The sequence below is a fragment of the Ochotona curzoniae genome, unplaced genomic scaffold, assembly GCF_017591425.1.
Source record: "Ochotona curzoniae isolate NIBS_2020 unplaced genomic scaffold, NIBS_Ocur_1.0 scaffold_4701, whole genome shotgun sequence".
NCBI classification, from domain to species: Eukaryota; Metazoa; Chordata; class Mammalia; order Lagomorpha; family Ochotonidae; genus Ochotona; species Ochotona curzoniae.
In genome coordinates this window covers 20,768,909-20,785,208 of record NW_024467122.1, presented here as the reverse complement: position 1 = coordinate 20,785,208, position 16,300 = coordinate 20,768,909, and the positions used below count along the sequence as shown (strand labels likewise).

The 16,300-nt window shown below is 48.3% G+C and overlaps 1 protein-coding gene across 2 annotated transcripts in view; it reads right to left on the bottom strand.

Moving 5' to 3' along the window:
* The window catches only part of NEMF (nuclear export mediator factor), a 52,214-nt gene extending 41,005 nt beyond the window's left edge, over nucleotides 1-11,209 (bottom strand). For both annotated transcript variants that reach the window (XM_040969937.1, XM_040969938.1), the window contains exons 1-6: nucleotides 11,065-11,209; nucleotides 10,410-10,478; nucleotides 10,154-10,256; nucleotides 9,726-9,851; nucleotides 2,244-2,392; nucleotides 1,298-1,365 (exon numbers count right to left, since the gene is read on the bottom strand). In XM_040969937.1, the coding sequence (XP_040825871.1) occupies nucleotides 1,298-1,365; nucleotides 2,244-2,392; nucleotides 9,726-9,851; nucleotides 10,154-10,256; nucleotides 10,410-10,478; nucleotides 11,065-11,123 (574 nt within the window). In that variant the 5' untranslated portion in view covers nucleotides 11,124-11,209. The remainder of the gene's footprint in view (nucleotides 1-1,297; nucleotides 1,366-2,243; nucleotides 2,393-9,725; nucleotides 9,852-10,153; nucleotides 10,257-10,409; nucleotides 10,479-11,064) is intronic.
* Between the last annotated feature and the right edge of the window lie 5,091 nt (nucleotides 11,210-16,300).

Sequence of the window (16,300 nt, the reverse complement as noted above, 5' to 3'; positions counted from 1 at the left end):
TAAAAAAAGAAAGCACACATTTTCAAAAAAAAAAAAAAAAAATCTACACACTGGAAACCATAAAACATAATGGAGAAAAATTAAAGTAACTGTAATAAATAAATTGATCTACAGATTCAACATAAGCCTTACCAAAATCTCAAAAGACTTTTCTTCCTAATTTGAAAGACACAGTTATAGACAGAGAAAAGGAGGGACAGACCAAAAGAGAGAGTTCTTCCATCTGTTGTTTCACTCCTCAAATGGCTGTAACAGCCAGAGTTGGGCAGGTCCAAAGCTGGGAACCAAGAGTCTCCTTCAGATCTCCTACATGAGTGCAGGAGTCCACGGACTTCAGCCATATTCTAGTGCTTTGCCAGACCATAAAGAGAACTGGATCAGAAATGGAACAGCCAGGACTTGAACCAGCATCCATATGAGATAACAGAGCCACAGGCAGAAGAGTAATCTATTATGCCACAGTGGCAGCCCCTGGGAGACATTTTATTAATGTATTTTAACTTTTAAGACGGAAAAAGTAACTTTCTTTTTTAATTTTTTTAAAGATTTTTCAATGGAAAGTCAGATATATAGAGAGGAGGAGAGGCAGAAAGGAAGATCTTCTGTCCAGTGGGTCACTCCCCAAGTGATCACAACAGCTGGAGTTGAGCCGATCCGAAGCCAGGAGCCCAATTCCTCTTTCAGGTCTCCCACACGGGTGCAGGGTCCCAAGGCTTTGGGCCATCCTCAACTGCTTTCCCAGGCCACAAGCAGGGAGCTGGATGGGAAGCGGGGCTTGGATTAGAACCGGTGCCCATATGGGATCCCGGTGCTTTCAAGAGGACTCCTCTAACCACCAGACCACCGGATCGGGTCATCACGCCAGGCCCAGGAAAAGGTAAGCAATGGAACCTGCCAGCCACTATGTCTGCCTCACATTAAATGGCCAAGCAACGACAGTCCTAAGTATAAGAGTCTAGTGGGACCATAAGAGTCTTGCAGATACTGCGATAACCTGAAATCCACTTTTTAAAAAAATCAAGGAAAATGGTTATTAAAATGAATATACATTTTGAAAAACACTGGCTTCTTACAGAATACCTAGCACTGCAATACTAACACACTATGTACTGTTTTTAAATAGAATCACAGTTCAAACTTCATGTGGTAAAGTAACTTTATCCTTAAAAACAAACTCTTATTTATTCAAAAGACCATTTTAAATTCCCCATTCTAATTTTCTGCCCAAATAAAAGATTTAAATATACTGCTGAAAAACCAGTATCTTGCAAACACTTCATTTCTCTGGTTTACTCACGAAGTAAAGGGTTGAGAACTCTCTTCAGTAGTTCGCCCTTTGGTGCACTGGTTATTACTTCAGTCAATCTGTGAAACAAAATGACACACCTCTTACAATCTCACTCAGCAAACCTTATGGCAATGTCATATGTTCCACTGCATTACATCATTTGATTTTTAACACTCTAACACATTAACAGAAATTAGTTCATTTTGTAGGTGAGAAAACAGGTGTCAGTTTAACAGATTATTAAACCATCAGGCTAAGACATAAACACAGGTTTTCAAAAACAGTCCACTTTTCCAACTATGCCAATAGCACTTGCCATCAACGTGGCCAGCCACATTGTGGAAAAAGTGATGCAAAATAAACTTTTATATGAAGGTTAAGCATACATGAATATTCTTGCCAAATCTTACCGCCTAAAAGGGCTCGGTTAGTTTAATAAGAACTCTTCAGGATGCTATGGGTCAACGTGTTGATAAGCAGGATTATCATCACCAGCAAATGTGTTAGACGTAAACCCCTGAGCCCCACTCCAGATGTAAGAATTAGCCAGGAGAGGCTAGAGTCTGTGTTGACCAGCCCCTCTGGTTGACCCTGATGCAAGCTCCATTTCCATTTCCATCAGCAGAGCCTTCAGAGTGAGGGGCACACCACAGCTACCACCTCATGCCCACCCCCATTTCCCTTAGGAAAACCAGAGCTTCTCCCATCCTTTGCGCTGTGCCCAAAATATCCACATGTCTAACACAAAACCACTAAGTGTCTTCACTTTACCCAAAGATCACAAACACCTGAAGTAACTCAAAAAGTTTAAAAAAACACCCATCTGCTATGCCCAAAGGCGGCTTAACTGTCTTCATTCACATTTGTATAGCTCAAGCAGTCTACATCTCTCACACTCCAACATATGATCTGCCTCACCTTTTGCTACAAGCAGATGCATTTACAAACATGTTACCTTTCCAAAGTAAGCAAAGGCTCAGCAGCTCTGGCATGATCCACTGGATAGCGCTCACGAACGGCAAACTTCACATCGTCGGAATCATCAGTTCTAAACCTTAGGATATTTAAAATTAGGTACTCAGAATCCGTAAGAATAATGTTCCCCTGTAAAAGAATACAATACAATTTAGCGCCTTCCCAAGTCATTCAAAAATGGAGAAAGATAATGTAGTCTCCTAACAAATGAATCGAGGTTACTAAACTAGCACACCAAGTCCCACCAAGGGCCTTGCAAGGCCAAGCACACTCTACAAAGTAAGATAAGCACATGTTGAAGACAGAGTCCAAGGCACAGTGAATCACGGCCTCAGAGTCCGTAGAACTTACTGGGAGAAGCACACTCACTGAACTCTGACACCCCCTCCACCTGTATGAGACATGTTTGTCAACACGTGGGTACCAATAGCACCAACAGATCGTCTACTTCAGAAGCCAGGCAAACAGCTATCATACTCTCCCCTGCAATCTGTCCTTTTGAAACAACAGCTATTTGGGAACAGCAGTAAAAACAATAATATCCTTTTCTTAAGCAATTTCACATTCAATAATGCAGCCTAATGAATTAACTCTGTGTAGTTCAAGAGGTAAACACTGGAAAGATATTCCGTGCTATTTATGTACAAAAAAATAGAAACAGCCTAAACGTAAAAAAGATCAATCAAAATCATGCTAGATCAATTTCATAGTAAAATGTTATTACTGGGCCCGGCGCCATAGCCTAGAAGCTAAAGTCTTCACCTTGAACGCACCAGGATCCCATACGGATGCCGATTCTAATTCCGGCAGCCCCACTTCCCATCCAGCTCCCTGCTTATGGCCTGGGAAAGCAGTCAAGGATATTGGGACCCTGCACCCGTGTGGGAGACCTGAAAGAAGCTCCTGGCTCTGAATTGACACAGCACCAGTCGTCACAGTCACTTGGGGATTGAATCATCAGATGGAAGATATTTCTGTTTCTCCTCCTCTATCTATATCTGATGTTGCCATAAAAATAAATATTTTTAAAAAAAACAACCCTTCCTTTTAAAAAAAATGTGGAAGTATACATTGACTGAAATATTGAAAAACATGTACATTTCAGTGGTTAATAACACTTTGGGAGGGAACCAGCAGATAACAGATGTGCTTGTGTGCCTGTCAAAGGAAATATACAAACAAAACCAAGCCTACGTGCAGTAGTCCCTCCACCAAGGCTGGGAGACCCTCGGCTCAAGAGCCAAATGTCTTAGTTCTGCGGGGCTGGGAATGGTAGGAAGGTGTCAGCTGCTCCTTCCTACCATTACAACAAGGATCTTTGTGACAACACAAGCAGTCTCTGTCTTGACTGCGGTGGTAGTCACTACAGAGTAAAATACACAGATCCATGTGCGTGCATCATACTGACATCAGTGCAATTACGTAACAATCAGGGGGATTAGAGTGTAGACCTCCCCACACCATCCTTACCATTTCTATGCAAATTGTGAATGGATCTATACTCATTTCAAAAATAAAGTTTAAAAAAAGGTTTTTAACTTCAGAGAAAGACAGTATGCATGGGCAAGAGGCAGAGAGCGTGCACACACACTCCCAGCCAGCAGTTCACTCCCCACATGCCTGCAAGAGCCTGACAGCAGCCAGGAGCTGGGGACTTCTCCAACGCTCCCACATGGACATTGTGCACAGCAAGGAGCTGGAGTCAGGAGTGAGCAGCAGGCTTCAAACTCAAACCTCTAACATGCAGTGTAGACACTAACCAAAGGACTGTTAAAAGATATCATGTAACTAGAAGAGAAAATTGGACCAGTGGGATGGCCTAATGGCTAAATCCTCACTTAGGATGCACCAGGATCCTATACGGGCACTGGTTCGTGTCCCAGATGCTCCACTTCCCCTCCAGCTCTCTGCTTGTGGCCTGGTAAAACAGGAGAGGACGGCACCAAGCCTTGGGACCCTGCACCTGCGTGGGAGACCTGGAAAAAGCTTCTGGCTCCTGGCTCTGGACAGACTTGGCTGCGCAACTGTACCCATCTGGGGAGTAAACCAGTGGATGGAAGATCTCTCTCTGTTACTCCTTCTGTGAATCTGCATTTCCAATAAAAATAAATCTTAAAAAAAAAAAAAAATTTGACCAACAAAGACCATATACAAAAATCAGTTCCAGGTGGCTGTTGTTTCTTGCAAGGGAGCGGAAGACGGCAAAAGCAATCAGTAACCAATAAAAGCAAAGAAACAAAAAAGGCACAAAGCAGTTCAGAGGAAGCGGAGGGCACACAGCAAGACTCTCTGCCCGGGTCCTATACCCTGGTCATCACAAAACAGTGTCCCCTAGCAGTAGGTTTCATCAAAGAATTGTTTGAAGAATTGTTTATGCTTAAGGCTTCAGCACCACTGGTACAATGATTTGCCAACTAGGCCTGCAAATCAGGAAACAGGAAAGCACAGAAAGCACTGATTTAGAAAAAAAATAATAATAATTGCTCACTGAATATGCCAAAAGAAACAAATTTCAATTTCTTACATGTATATCACAAAGAATTTTTGATAGTTTAAGGTTCAAACTATCCCCCCGCACACATATAGAGAAGTAAAGAAATTATGTTAATACTAGCAAAAACGTAAGAAGTTGATTCTATTATGATCTTAAAAGTCAAAATTAGTTGAAGTATGAGCCGTTTGAAACTAGTTCCACTACTCTGATGCAGGAATAATGCTATGAAATTTTAATTCCTTAACTTCTCCAAAATTTAGAGTTCTTATTCTTCCCAGCTAAAGCATAACAAGCACTATGCGAAAAGTCTAATGAAATAAACAGAATAGTTGCTAGGAGGCAATTCTCCATTTCTACATTGACCAAACAAAAGAGCTGTTTGAACAGTAACCACACAGTACAAGCATCAACCCCGAGGGAAGTACCACCTCCCCACCTCCCCCCACGGCCGCCCCAGGGCAGCACAAGATGGTAAAGCTCTCATGTGCTTCTCCCTGGACACATGTGCTTATACTTTCAGGGTCATGAGACACTCTGCAGGGAAAAGTGCAGAGATCATAGCAGCCTTTAAAAGAGAACATTCAGGCATAGTGCTGTAGCGCCCTGGGTAAAGATACCGCACACAGCACAGGTATCCTATACGGGTGCCAGTTCAAGGCCCAGCTACTCTACTTCTGATCCAGCACCCTGGTAACATGCCTGGGAAAGCAGCAGAGGAGGGCTCAAGCACTTGGACCTCTGCACCCACATGGGAGACCAAGAAGAAACTCCGTGCTTCATATCAGCCCAGTTCCAGCCTTGGCAGCCATGGGGGGAGGCAGAGGAGATGAAAGCGCTATCTCGATATGGCTGCGGCGTTGGGGCAAAAGCAGCCCCCTTACAGGGTGGTGGCTGTTGGGGGTGGCCCAGCCAGGCCAGACCCAATGCTGGGGACTCAGGCCAAAGTCACTGCTGAGAGTGGTGACCGAGTCCCAGGCTTTCTGCAGGCCCAAGAGATTTTTTTCCCTCGGGGTAAGTACACCATGAGGGAAACTTGGGAACTGGATTAAGGCCCTGGCTGCCAAGAAGTGACCAAGTCCTAGGATTTAGGCATCCAGGGTGCCTATCTGGTGCTAGGCTCTGCGTGCTGGCCGCCTGGTGGAGAGCTCTGGGGTATTTAGGATATGTAATTGCTGCCTAGGGACATCCATGGGTAAGGCCAGTGTGGAAGAGGGATGAATTCTGGGTGATTTCCAGCAACGAGGTCACGGAACTTTCTGCAAGGGTGGGGACTAAGACACAGTGGTTTGGAGGAAAGAGTCCCTAAGATCTATTTGGACCAGACTGATTTACCAGCCCACATGGGAATCCTGAGATAGGCTGTTAGCATAGAGCACCACTGACTGCCACATACCAGACTACACGAATGCTATGGATGGGGTCCTGTCTGGCAGGGCTAGGTACCAGTACCTGACCGAGTGGTAGACCAGAGTACGGTCACACTTGGCAGGGTCAAGACACTAACCAGCATGTGAGAGAAGCAAGTCCAGGGGTAGATTCTGTAGGGGATGTGTGGACCCAACCCTCTGGAAATACAAGTCCCACTGGCTAGCTTGCGAGCTGGAGTGGTGATCGGATGAGCTAGGTGTGACCATGGAACCTACCATCACTTAAGGGTAAAGGAACCCAGAACAGTCTGGGAAGGTCAAGGCAGTAGCACCTGAATGTACATCCTAAAATAAGATGTGGGGTGGGCTGAGCTGCAACTGGAAGGGGGCAGACAGGCAGGGCTGAACAAACTTCAACTCACAAGGTAGAAATCAGGATAGAGCACAGGACATGCCGAACTAGGCTCTTAAACCGACTGGTCTGCATGAGCCAGGGATACTAGGCCACAGCATCGAAGGCAAAGGTTGAGACAGGTGAGGGGCTAAGCCAACTGGGTCAGAGCAACCACTGGCACATGCATAATCTAGGTCTGGGAACAGACCCGGTTGGGGAACTGTAAAAGTACACCATTACTAGGTTGGGGTTCCCCTTGGTGAGTGCATGAGTCAGAGTGTGGGCTGCATTCTGGTCTGGATATGGCTGCAATCTCCCTTGGCACAAGTGTGGACTGCGGCTGGGCACACCTAACCAGGCTAGACACCAGCACCACCTGGTGCTCTGGAGAACCTGGGTAGATACAGGATGGACTAGGCTAGGTCTCTGCCCCTACTGAGCCATGTGTCAGCAGTGTCTGGGTATGGACGAGCCTTGGCTGGGCTGAAACATCCAACAGTAAGAACTGGAATGGATTGAAGGCCAGCAAGGAAAGGCCATTGTTCCAACCAGGACAGGAGGTGGAGTAAGTAGGGATGGCCCATGGACCCACCAGTATGCGCAAAATTTGGCATAGGGAGAGGTTCTGATGGAGGAGCTCGGCAAACTCCTCTGTCAGGACACAGTCCCTGCAAGTGAGCACAAGAACCACGATAGGGAGCAGCCCAGACCAGGCCAGAGAAAGATACCCACAGGCATACACTTATTATAGGTCGGGGGCAGCTCAGGCTGAACCAGTTTACATCACCCACTGGCGAATCCGAGCACCAGAATAGCACACGTGAGAACCAGGGAGGGAGGGCGCAAAGCCGGTAGGGGGAATGTGGGCTCCCCTGATGGACAACCACTCCCACTGGAGAGCTTGAGTTCAGATGTGGGCAGACCAGACCAGGCAGGACTACAACATCTGTGGGACTCATGTGAGGTAGATCATGGAAAAGCCAGGTTGGGTTGACTGTTCCTACTGGTGCAAACATAAATTAGAGTGGGTCAGGGTTGGATGAGCTTTGTCACATCAGCTGGCAGATGCTGTCACTGGAAGCTAAATCTGTCAGTTAAGCTCCAAAACCACCTGCAGAGTGCATAATCCAGGAGTGGGAGTTGGCCTACCAGGGAAATAATGGGCGCCTCCCTCTTGGGTTACCACTCCCACTGGAGAGCATGAAAACCAGGACAGGGGTAGAGGTGGCTAGACAGAAAGGCATCTGCCAGTATGTGTGTGGGCTGGATAGTAGGGCTGGTTGGGTTGAACCACACTTCAATGCCCATTGGCATGTACGAGAGCTAAATGCGATGTGGGACAAACTGAACAAGTCTGCAGTACACATTGGCAAGAATGGGAACCAGGGTAGGGGGCAGGCCTGGTGAGGGTTACGGGAAGTCACCCCAACTAGGCTGCAGCTCCCATTGGTTTGCATGAGGGCCGAGTATGAAGTGGGCAGGATTGGGCTGGAATGTTAACACCCAATGGTTCACGTGGAAGACAGGGCTGGAAACAGAACTGACACAGCAATAGTAACGACCAGCATGTGCATAAACTGATTGAGCAATGGACGGGGCCGAACCCTGTACTGGCAAGCACACATAAGAATCCGGTTTGGGATCACCTTAGAAAAAAGTTTCTTTGGAGATCCCTCCAACTGAACTATCGATCTCAAGACCCCAACCATGAAGAGACTATGTCAGCCAGTGGATTCTGAAGAGATTTCATCGTGCTTGGAACAGCGAAATTGGCAGCAATTCAGAACTGTTAAACTATCAAAACTGCTTGAGCAGGACCCTCGGAGCATGCCCCACACTGGGGACCTGGGATGGGTGGGAGGCTGGGTGGAGCTTCTCCCTTTGTTTCTCCCTGATCCAGTACAGGGGGAAAAATGATATCTGTGTGGAAACAATGGTCTTACTGACTTTCCTATAGCCCCTGATCCTATGTACCCTAATCAACTATGTTAAGATTATCAAAAAAAAAAAAGCACTCTCTCTAATTCTGCCATTCAAATAAATAAAATCTAAGAAAGAATAGAATATAAAAGAAGGGAAGGAGGGAGGAAAGGAAGGAAAAGAGAGAGAGAGGAAGGAAGGAAGGAAAGAGGGAAAGAACGAAGGAAGGAAGGAAAGAAGGATGGATCAATTGATCGAATTCTCCAGGGCTGGCTTTGTGGTACGGCAAATTACCACAGAACAGCTAGCTCCCTGCTCATGCACCTGGGAAGGCACTCATGATGACTTGAGTATCTGCACCTGTTACTCACATTTGAGACCCAGATGGAGACCCAGGACCTTGGCACCAGGCTGGCCCAACGCTGGCCACTGCAGCTAATTTAGAAGTGAATCTGTGAATTGAACATCTTGATCTCAATCTCGGTGATTCTAACTTGCTGTTAATGAACAACTTCTCCCTGTAACCCTGCCTTTCACACAAACAAATAAATCTTAAAAATACAAGAATTTGGGGCCTGGGACAGTAGTCTAGTGGCTAAAGTCCTCGCCTTGCACCTGCCAGGATCCCATGTAGGCACCAATTCTAATCCCAGCAGCCCCACTTCCCATCCAGCTCCCTGCTTGTGGCCTGGGAAAGCAGCTGAGGACGGCCCAAAGCCTTGAGGCCCTGCACCCGCGTAGGAGACCCGGAAGAGGCTTCCTCAGTCCTGGCTTCACATCGGTACAGCTCTAGCTGCCACAGTCACTTGGGGAGTGAACCAACAGATGGAATATCTTCTTCTCTGTCTCCTCCTCTCTATATATCTGACTTTCCAAATAAAATAAATATTGAAAGAAATAAAAGACTGCTTATCAAGAGACAGTAATGGCCAAGGATGGTGAGGATACAAATGGTCTTTCCCTCGAAACTGGCCAAAACCAAGGTGTTCAGTCCCCTAGCTGCCTCCCGTAGACGGGACCATGTGACTGTCTCCCAGTGTCAGGACGTTAGCATCAGGTAATCCCTGCAGTCCTCGCTCTACTTCAACATTCACGAAGCTACAAGGCCGAGGTCAGCTTCAACGCCGACCTTCAGACAAAATCAAGGCAATTACCAGAAAGTTATACTTCACTTCATTATTCTCTTAGAGTCTTCAACCCAGAAACAATGTTCCTAACTTTCTTTGAAGCAGCATTACACAACGGACTTAGTGAGTTCTTGACCTTCCCACTACAAATGTTACTTACCCTATCGTAGAGCTCAATGATCAAATGATAAGCAGCTTCATCACTTCCAAACTGAAAATCGACAATTCTATCCACACCCAGCTGTTTCGCGCTCACTAACCTCCGACTCTTCAAATGCTTTCGGCACTAGAACAGACGGAAAAGGCGCTTGTGTAGTGAAAGTTGGATCCTGAACCATGCTGTGTTGATTTATAAATACGCATTTTCATGACTGTCAGTAATCTTCTTTAAAAGGTTGTAACATAATGATTACAGATAATAAGGAAAGCACTTGAAACGACATGCTGACAGCTGTATTAATCCCACTGTGCCTGCACGACTCCCTCTTCCTCACAGTGCAAATGAAAACCAAACAGGGAATAAACTCGGGCGCTGGGGATCTCTCCAGCTCCAGGGCTTAACCTGAGCTTTGTCACTGAGGAGTTTACCTTCATAGAGAAACTGGACGGCATCATGTTTTTCGGCCACTCAAATTCAGTCGTGTGAATTCGTATGCCAGATTCAAGCAAAAGCGTGGCTTTACAGTCTGGTCTGTAGAAGAAGAAAAAAAACAACAACAAAAACGTATTTCTTTAAGACATTTGCCAGCGCTAAAGACTTCAAATGTTATATTACACACACACACACACACATCAATCATTTCACATTTAATGACGGAAAGTAAAACACGTAAAACCTTCTTACTTTTGAAGCCGGATAAGGTAGGTCTTATTATCCACATCATAAACATTGTTTACTCTCATCCCCAGCAAGCTGTAACGACACAGAAAACATGTAACTAACTGCACTCCAGGTCGAAAGGCCACAGCTACAGTCAACAACCAGCAGGGCGAAAGGCTATGACGTCAACCCAACGCAGGTGTACCGGGTCAGGAACAGCCCAGCTGCATCTCGCCCAAACGGGCCCCGGCTTTTTCTTTTTCTTCTTCTTTTCTTTTTTTCTTTTTTTTTTTTTTTGTGAAATATATCAAAAGCTAATCCAACTGATGCATTCCCCAGTGTAGAAAAACGTACAACCCAACCCCGCCCCACAGACACACACACACCCGGCAACAGGACCTAAAGCTCGCACGGCTGCACGAGCCGAGGACGCGGGGTCCGCTCGGATCCGCTCGATCCGGCCTTGACCCCCAGCTCCGTGGAGGCTCCGCGGCCACGGGCCACGCCGGCGGCTCGTGTTTCCCCTCGCGTGTCCGCGGCCGCCAGGGGCAGCTGGGCACCCTGCGGTCCCCGGGGGAAGACGCCACTCGCCCACGCGGGCCTGGCCCTGGGAGCGCAGCGGCCACGGCAGCGGGTCCGGCTCCCTCCACGGGCTCTCCCCCGACAGTCGGGGCCGCACCTGGCATTCAGCTCCGCGAGGACCGCGCAGAGGTCAATGGTGCTAAAGCGTGTCTTCATGGCGAGGGCAGGAGCTGGCAGCCACCGCAGAGCTCGTCACCGACTACCAGGGACTTGACGCCGCTAAGCTTCCGCGCAGGCGCACCGGACGGTCGTCTACGGCCGCCCGGAAGAGTCAAACTTCCTTGACGCGAAAGTCTGCGGCTCTGACCTGGAAAAAAAAAAAAAAAAGATCTCCTGATAAATAACCTCGGACCCGTTCCCGTTGTGTTCAAAACAGATCCAAGCTATTCTTTTGGATCTGGCTTCCAACCCTGACGCCCTCGGGCTGGTTCGGAGACCTCAAAATCTCACATCAGCCTCCACCCTGACCCTACTGGTCGAGGCCATCCACCCAGCAAGATCTACAACCGTTGCCCCAAGGATGCTTGGCAACCCCTATATATTCGAGTGCTTCGGTAGGGAATGGTGAAACAACAAGATGAGCCACGCGCTGGGGGAGGGGGTGGGACTGAGTGGCCACAACAGCTGAGGCTGAACCAATCTGAAGCCAGGAGCTTCTTCCAGGTCTCCCACGTGCATGCAGGGTCCCAAGGCTCTGAGCCATCCTCCAGTGCTTTCCCAGGCCATAAGCAGAGCACTGGGTAGGAAGTGTAGCAGCCAGGACACTAACTGGTGCCCATATGAGATCCTGGCACATGCAAGGGTAAGATCCCAGCCACTAGGCTATCGCACTGGGCACCACCAGAAAGTTTTCCAAAAAGTATGTATTTGAGAAGGGTAGGGGGGGCTGTCACGAGAGCTCAACTGGTTAATCCTCCGACTTCAAGCAGCAGCAACCCATATAGGTGCAGGTTCATGTCCTGGCTGCTCTACTTCCTGTTCAGTGCCCTGCTTATGGCCTGGGAAATGGAGGATGGGCCAAACACTTGGAACCCTGAACCTTTGTAGAAGACCCAGAAGAGGTTCCTGCTCCCGGCTTCAAATTGGCTCAGCTTTGGCCATTGTGACCTCTTGGGAGTGAATCAGCAAACGCAAGATCTTTCTGTCCCTCCTTCTTATGAAAGCTTGCTGGGTAACACAGTAAGGGATTCTAACTTGGCTCACTCAAGATATCCACCTGTTCAACGGCCAGAATGAAAGGAGTAGGGGACCCATATTTGGAGGCTCACTGTTCCTATTCTTACCCAAAACAAAGTACAACTTTTTATTTGTAATTCTTTTCACAAGGTAGGGAGACATATAAATGGGCATATATCACATCATTGGCTCACTCTCCAGACGCCTGCGACATCTAGGTTGGGCCAGGCTGCAGCCAGGAGCCCAGAGCGTCATCCAGTTCCCCCAGGTGCGTGCTAGAGGCAGAGGTTACCTGAACCATCGCCTGCCGCCTCCGAGGGAGCACATTCACATGAAGCTGGCATCCCAGTGGAAACAGGACGAGGACACAGACACTCCAGGCAGCGTCTTAGCCACTACCCCAAATGCCTGCCTCCAAATGAACTATCCACACTTTCCACTCGGCTCAGAGAGATGCTCCGTGCAGAGTCTGTGAGACAGTTTTACAACTGAGGCACAAATTCATCAGCTCAGGTTCACCGTCTTAATCATCTGCAAGTGCACAGCACAGCCACTTCTTTTTTTAATTATTTATTTACTTATTACATTGCATTATGTGACACAGTTTCATAGGCTCTGGGATTCCCCCAACCCCTCCCCGTGCCCTCCCCCCATGGTGGATTCCTCCACCTTGGTGCAGTATTACAGTTCAAATTAAGTTGAGATTCTTTCATTGCAAACATATACCAAGCACAGAGTCCAGCATCTTATTGTCCAGATAAATTCAACAGTTTCTTGGGGAGACCTTCCGACCAATTAGAAGCCCCAGCACAACATCAACAATTTATAACAATATGGAATTAACTGACACGGTATTGAGTAATCAATATGTCACAACAGCGCAAGTTCTTAACCACGTCCTGTGATGTGACTACTTCATTGACCCTTCAATTTTGGTTTATACACAGAACCGGCTGCTATACATCTTAAAGTGGCTATAGGGTACTTTTCAGCTGTCTCATGTCTGTTTTCATTTTAGTATTTAGCAGTTCATTCTGTTGATGAATAATTTTGCTGAACTTGGTAGATTTTAGGATAATCTAAACTGGCTTATAAATCTAACAAGGCCTTTGTCAACACTTGAGGTGCAGAACAGTTTTGGGAGGGGTGTGCAGAGAAATCTTCAGTACCCTAGCAAAGAAGAACTACTCTTTGTGTCCCACCTAGTGAGGTGTATGTGAATCCACACTGACTGTTTCCGAGACAGGAGTTTGCAAGGGGAGTCCCAGCATCCTGGAGGAGCTGCAGCTGTATGGTGGACTTCCTTGGGACCAGGATTTATGCTTGTAACTGCTGCCCTTGAGAGAGGGGAATCCTAAATGCCAAAGCAGAAATGAGATGTCAAGTCGGCAGGGTCCCAGCAGTGTATGCCACGGCCGGGCGTAGGGTGGGTGCAGAGGGCACCTGGAAAGCAGCTGTCAGAACCGTCTGATGGCGGGAGGCCACGCTGTCAGCTGTTGGGTCCTCGTGCTTTAGAAGGGAAGCCCATGGAAAAATCCCTGAAACACTCCCTTGTAGCTCTGTGTGCAGCAGCTTCCTGGGTCGGGTGAATAGAAGCCACTCAAAGTTGCAGCCCCTCAGCTGACTTCCAGAACCGAGCCGGTTTACAGACCCGGAAACCCGTGAAGGGCGAACAAAGCAGCACCTCTCCACCTTGGGCAAGGACTCTGGTACATGGCCAAAACTGTATCCCCTTCATCTTCCTCGTGGCCGACCCCAGGTAGACCAGTGCCCTTCTACCGAGGCAACTATACGTGAAGCAGAACAAAAGGGGCCACTTTCAGGGGCAGCAGGTTGCTGGCTCTGAACTGGCACTAGTTCCGGGACTGCAGGCCCTCGTCAGAGGGGGCACATCATCTGGGGACTTTCGGCTCAAATCTGCCTCACAGCTCTGTCCCATACATCTTGTGGCTGCTGCCCCAGCTGCAGGGTGCATGATGGGTACTGACAGAACACCCCCCCACCCACACACACACGCACACAGCCCAGGAAGCAAGGACCTGGTGGTGGGAAAGGCCAAAGCAGAGCCATTAGCACTGTTCTGTTTTCGTTTGTTTTTTTCTCCTGAACTTGTCAGCCTGAAGCCATGCCATGCTCCTGAAGGGATTGTGGAGCTGAGTGCTGCCAGGAAGGACTTGCAAGGTGCCCAGGTGGTGTCTGCCCCATGTGCCTCTCTTCCTTGCCCTGTGTGGCTGTGCACAACCCACAAAGGATCTCGGATACGGGCAGTGAATTGCAGCTGTGGCTGACGCAGTGGGCACAAACATATCTCCTGACACCTGTGGCACAACTGGGCATCTGACAAGGGCTTATTTCTCTGCTCCTGCTCGGAAAACTCACCAGACAGTCTGTTTTTCAGCTGGCAAATCCAACAGCACACCAGCACTGTCCCAACCCGGGGGCCTGTCACTTCTGTGGGAGGAGGTCCGAATTTATCTTGCAGGGCTCTCTATGGTCTCCCCGGCCCACAAGTTGTCACATAGATAAGACCATGGAGGACATTAAGTCGACTGCACACGAAGAATGACAGGCGACAGCTTCCCTGGACTTACCAGTGATAAGACTTCGTCCTGTGTCAAAGGCAGAGGAAAAGAAACATGACTACAGTTCTTTTTACCTCATTGGATATCCTTCTAGGGATCCAGGATGTGGAGTTTGTCAAGAGAGCCCTCTCGTGGGGAATGCGAGGTATTGCTCCGGCCCCTCCAACAGTCAAGGAAGAGGCAGGCCAGGGCCTGGGATTTTGGTGGCAACACAGTCAAGGTGTGTTGCTGCAATCCACTCACCGTGTGACATGAAAAGGTGTTGGCTTTGAGCGGGGCATAGATCAAAAGCGCTGCAATACTCCAGCCTCCCCTGCTAGCTGTGGCGCCGCTGTGTCCGTGCTACCCAGCAGATTCAATCAAATGACAGTGTTGTTTGGAGCCTGTGGGGATTTGTAATGCAGGTCCTTAGACTTCTGAAGCCGAGGGGTGGGATGCTGGGTAGGGCTTCTCCCTTTATCTCCCTCCTTACCCCAGATACACACACACAAATGTGGAAATAATGGTCTTACTCACTTTCCTGTAACCCTAGACCCTTTGTGCCCTAATCAACTATGTAAAGATTATCAATATAAAAAATAATAATAATAATTTTGAAGCCAAATCCTGCCATCCTGCTCAGAGAACTATTCTCCTTTGGAGAAAGTTCTGGCACACAACCTGGCCCCATCACAGGTGGAATGCTTTGCTATGGGCCTCCAAGTTACCACTGCATTCCTCAAGTTGTCCGGCAAGACCACCAGGCCATGAGGTTGAAGGATGCGCAGCCACAAATGAAAGTGGCATATGCTGGGGCCTGGCACAATGGCCTAGCAGCTAAAGTCCTTGCCTTGAACGCGCCGGGATCCCATAGGGGCGCCGGTTCTAATCCCGGCAGCCCCGCTTCCCATCCAGCTCCCTGCTTGTGGCCTGGGAAGGCAGTCGAGCACGGCCCAGAGCCTTGGGACCCTGCACCCGTGTGGGAGACCTGGAGGAAGTTCCTGGCTCCTGGATTTGGATCAGCTCAGCACCGGCTGTTGCAGTCACAAAACTAAAAACAAAACAAAACAAAACAAAATAAAAGCACACTGGCAAATGCAGGAGAAAGCTGGAGCAGAGGTCCAAAGTTGTCATAAAGTTATCTGATGTGGCTCAAGCGCCCATTATCCTGACTCTAGGCAACTTCTCTCCTGCAGTGTGTAGCTCGCCCTCATGCAGAGCTCCCTACGACCCTGACAGCGGAAGGGAAGGCCAGGGCCGGGCTGCAGACAGCTCTGTTCTGGGAAGGACCGTGAAGGACCGTGGCTGTGGGGCACTGCCAAGCAGTTCACCGGGCCATTCATTGTACTCAGAAGGAAAAAAACGACCCGACGTGCAATGATACTCTGACAAGTGGGGGTATCTGCCAGTCCGTCTGCCTGATGGAGAACCTGAACGTGATTGAACACTGGTGACAAGGAAGATTCGTGTGGACAAACCGCTACCAACATGACAATAATCGTGTCCCATGTGAATCATCACCAAAGGTGACCTCAACAGAATCAGGATGGAATAATGAAGTATGTAAGATGGCTAGACCCTTCTGCGGACATAGGG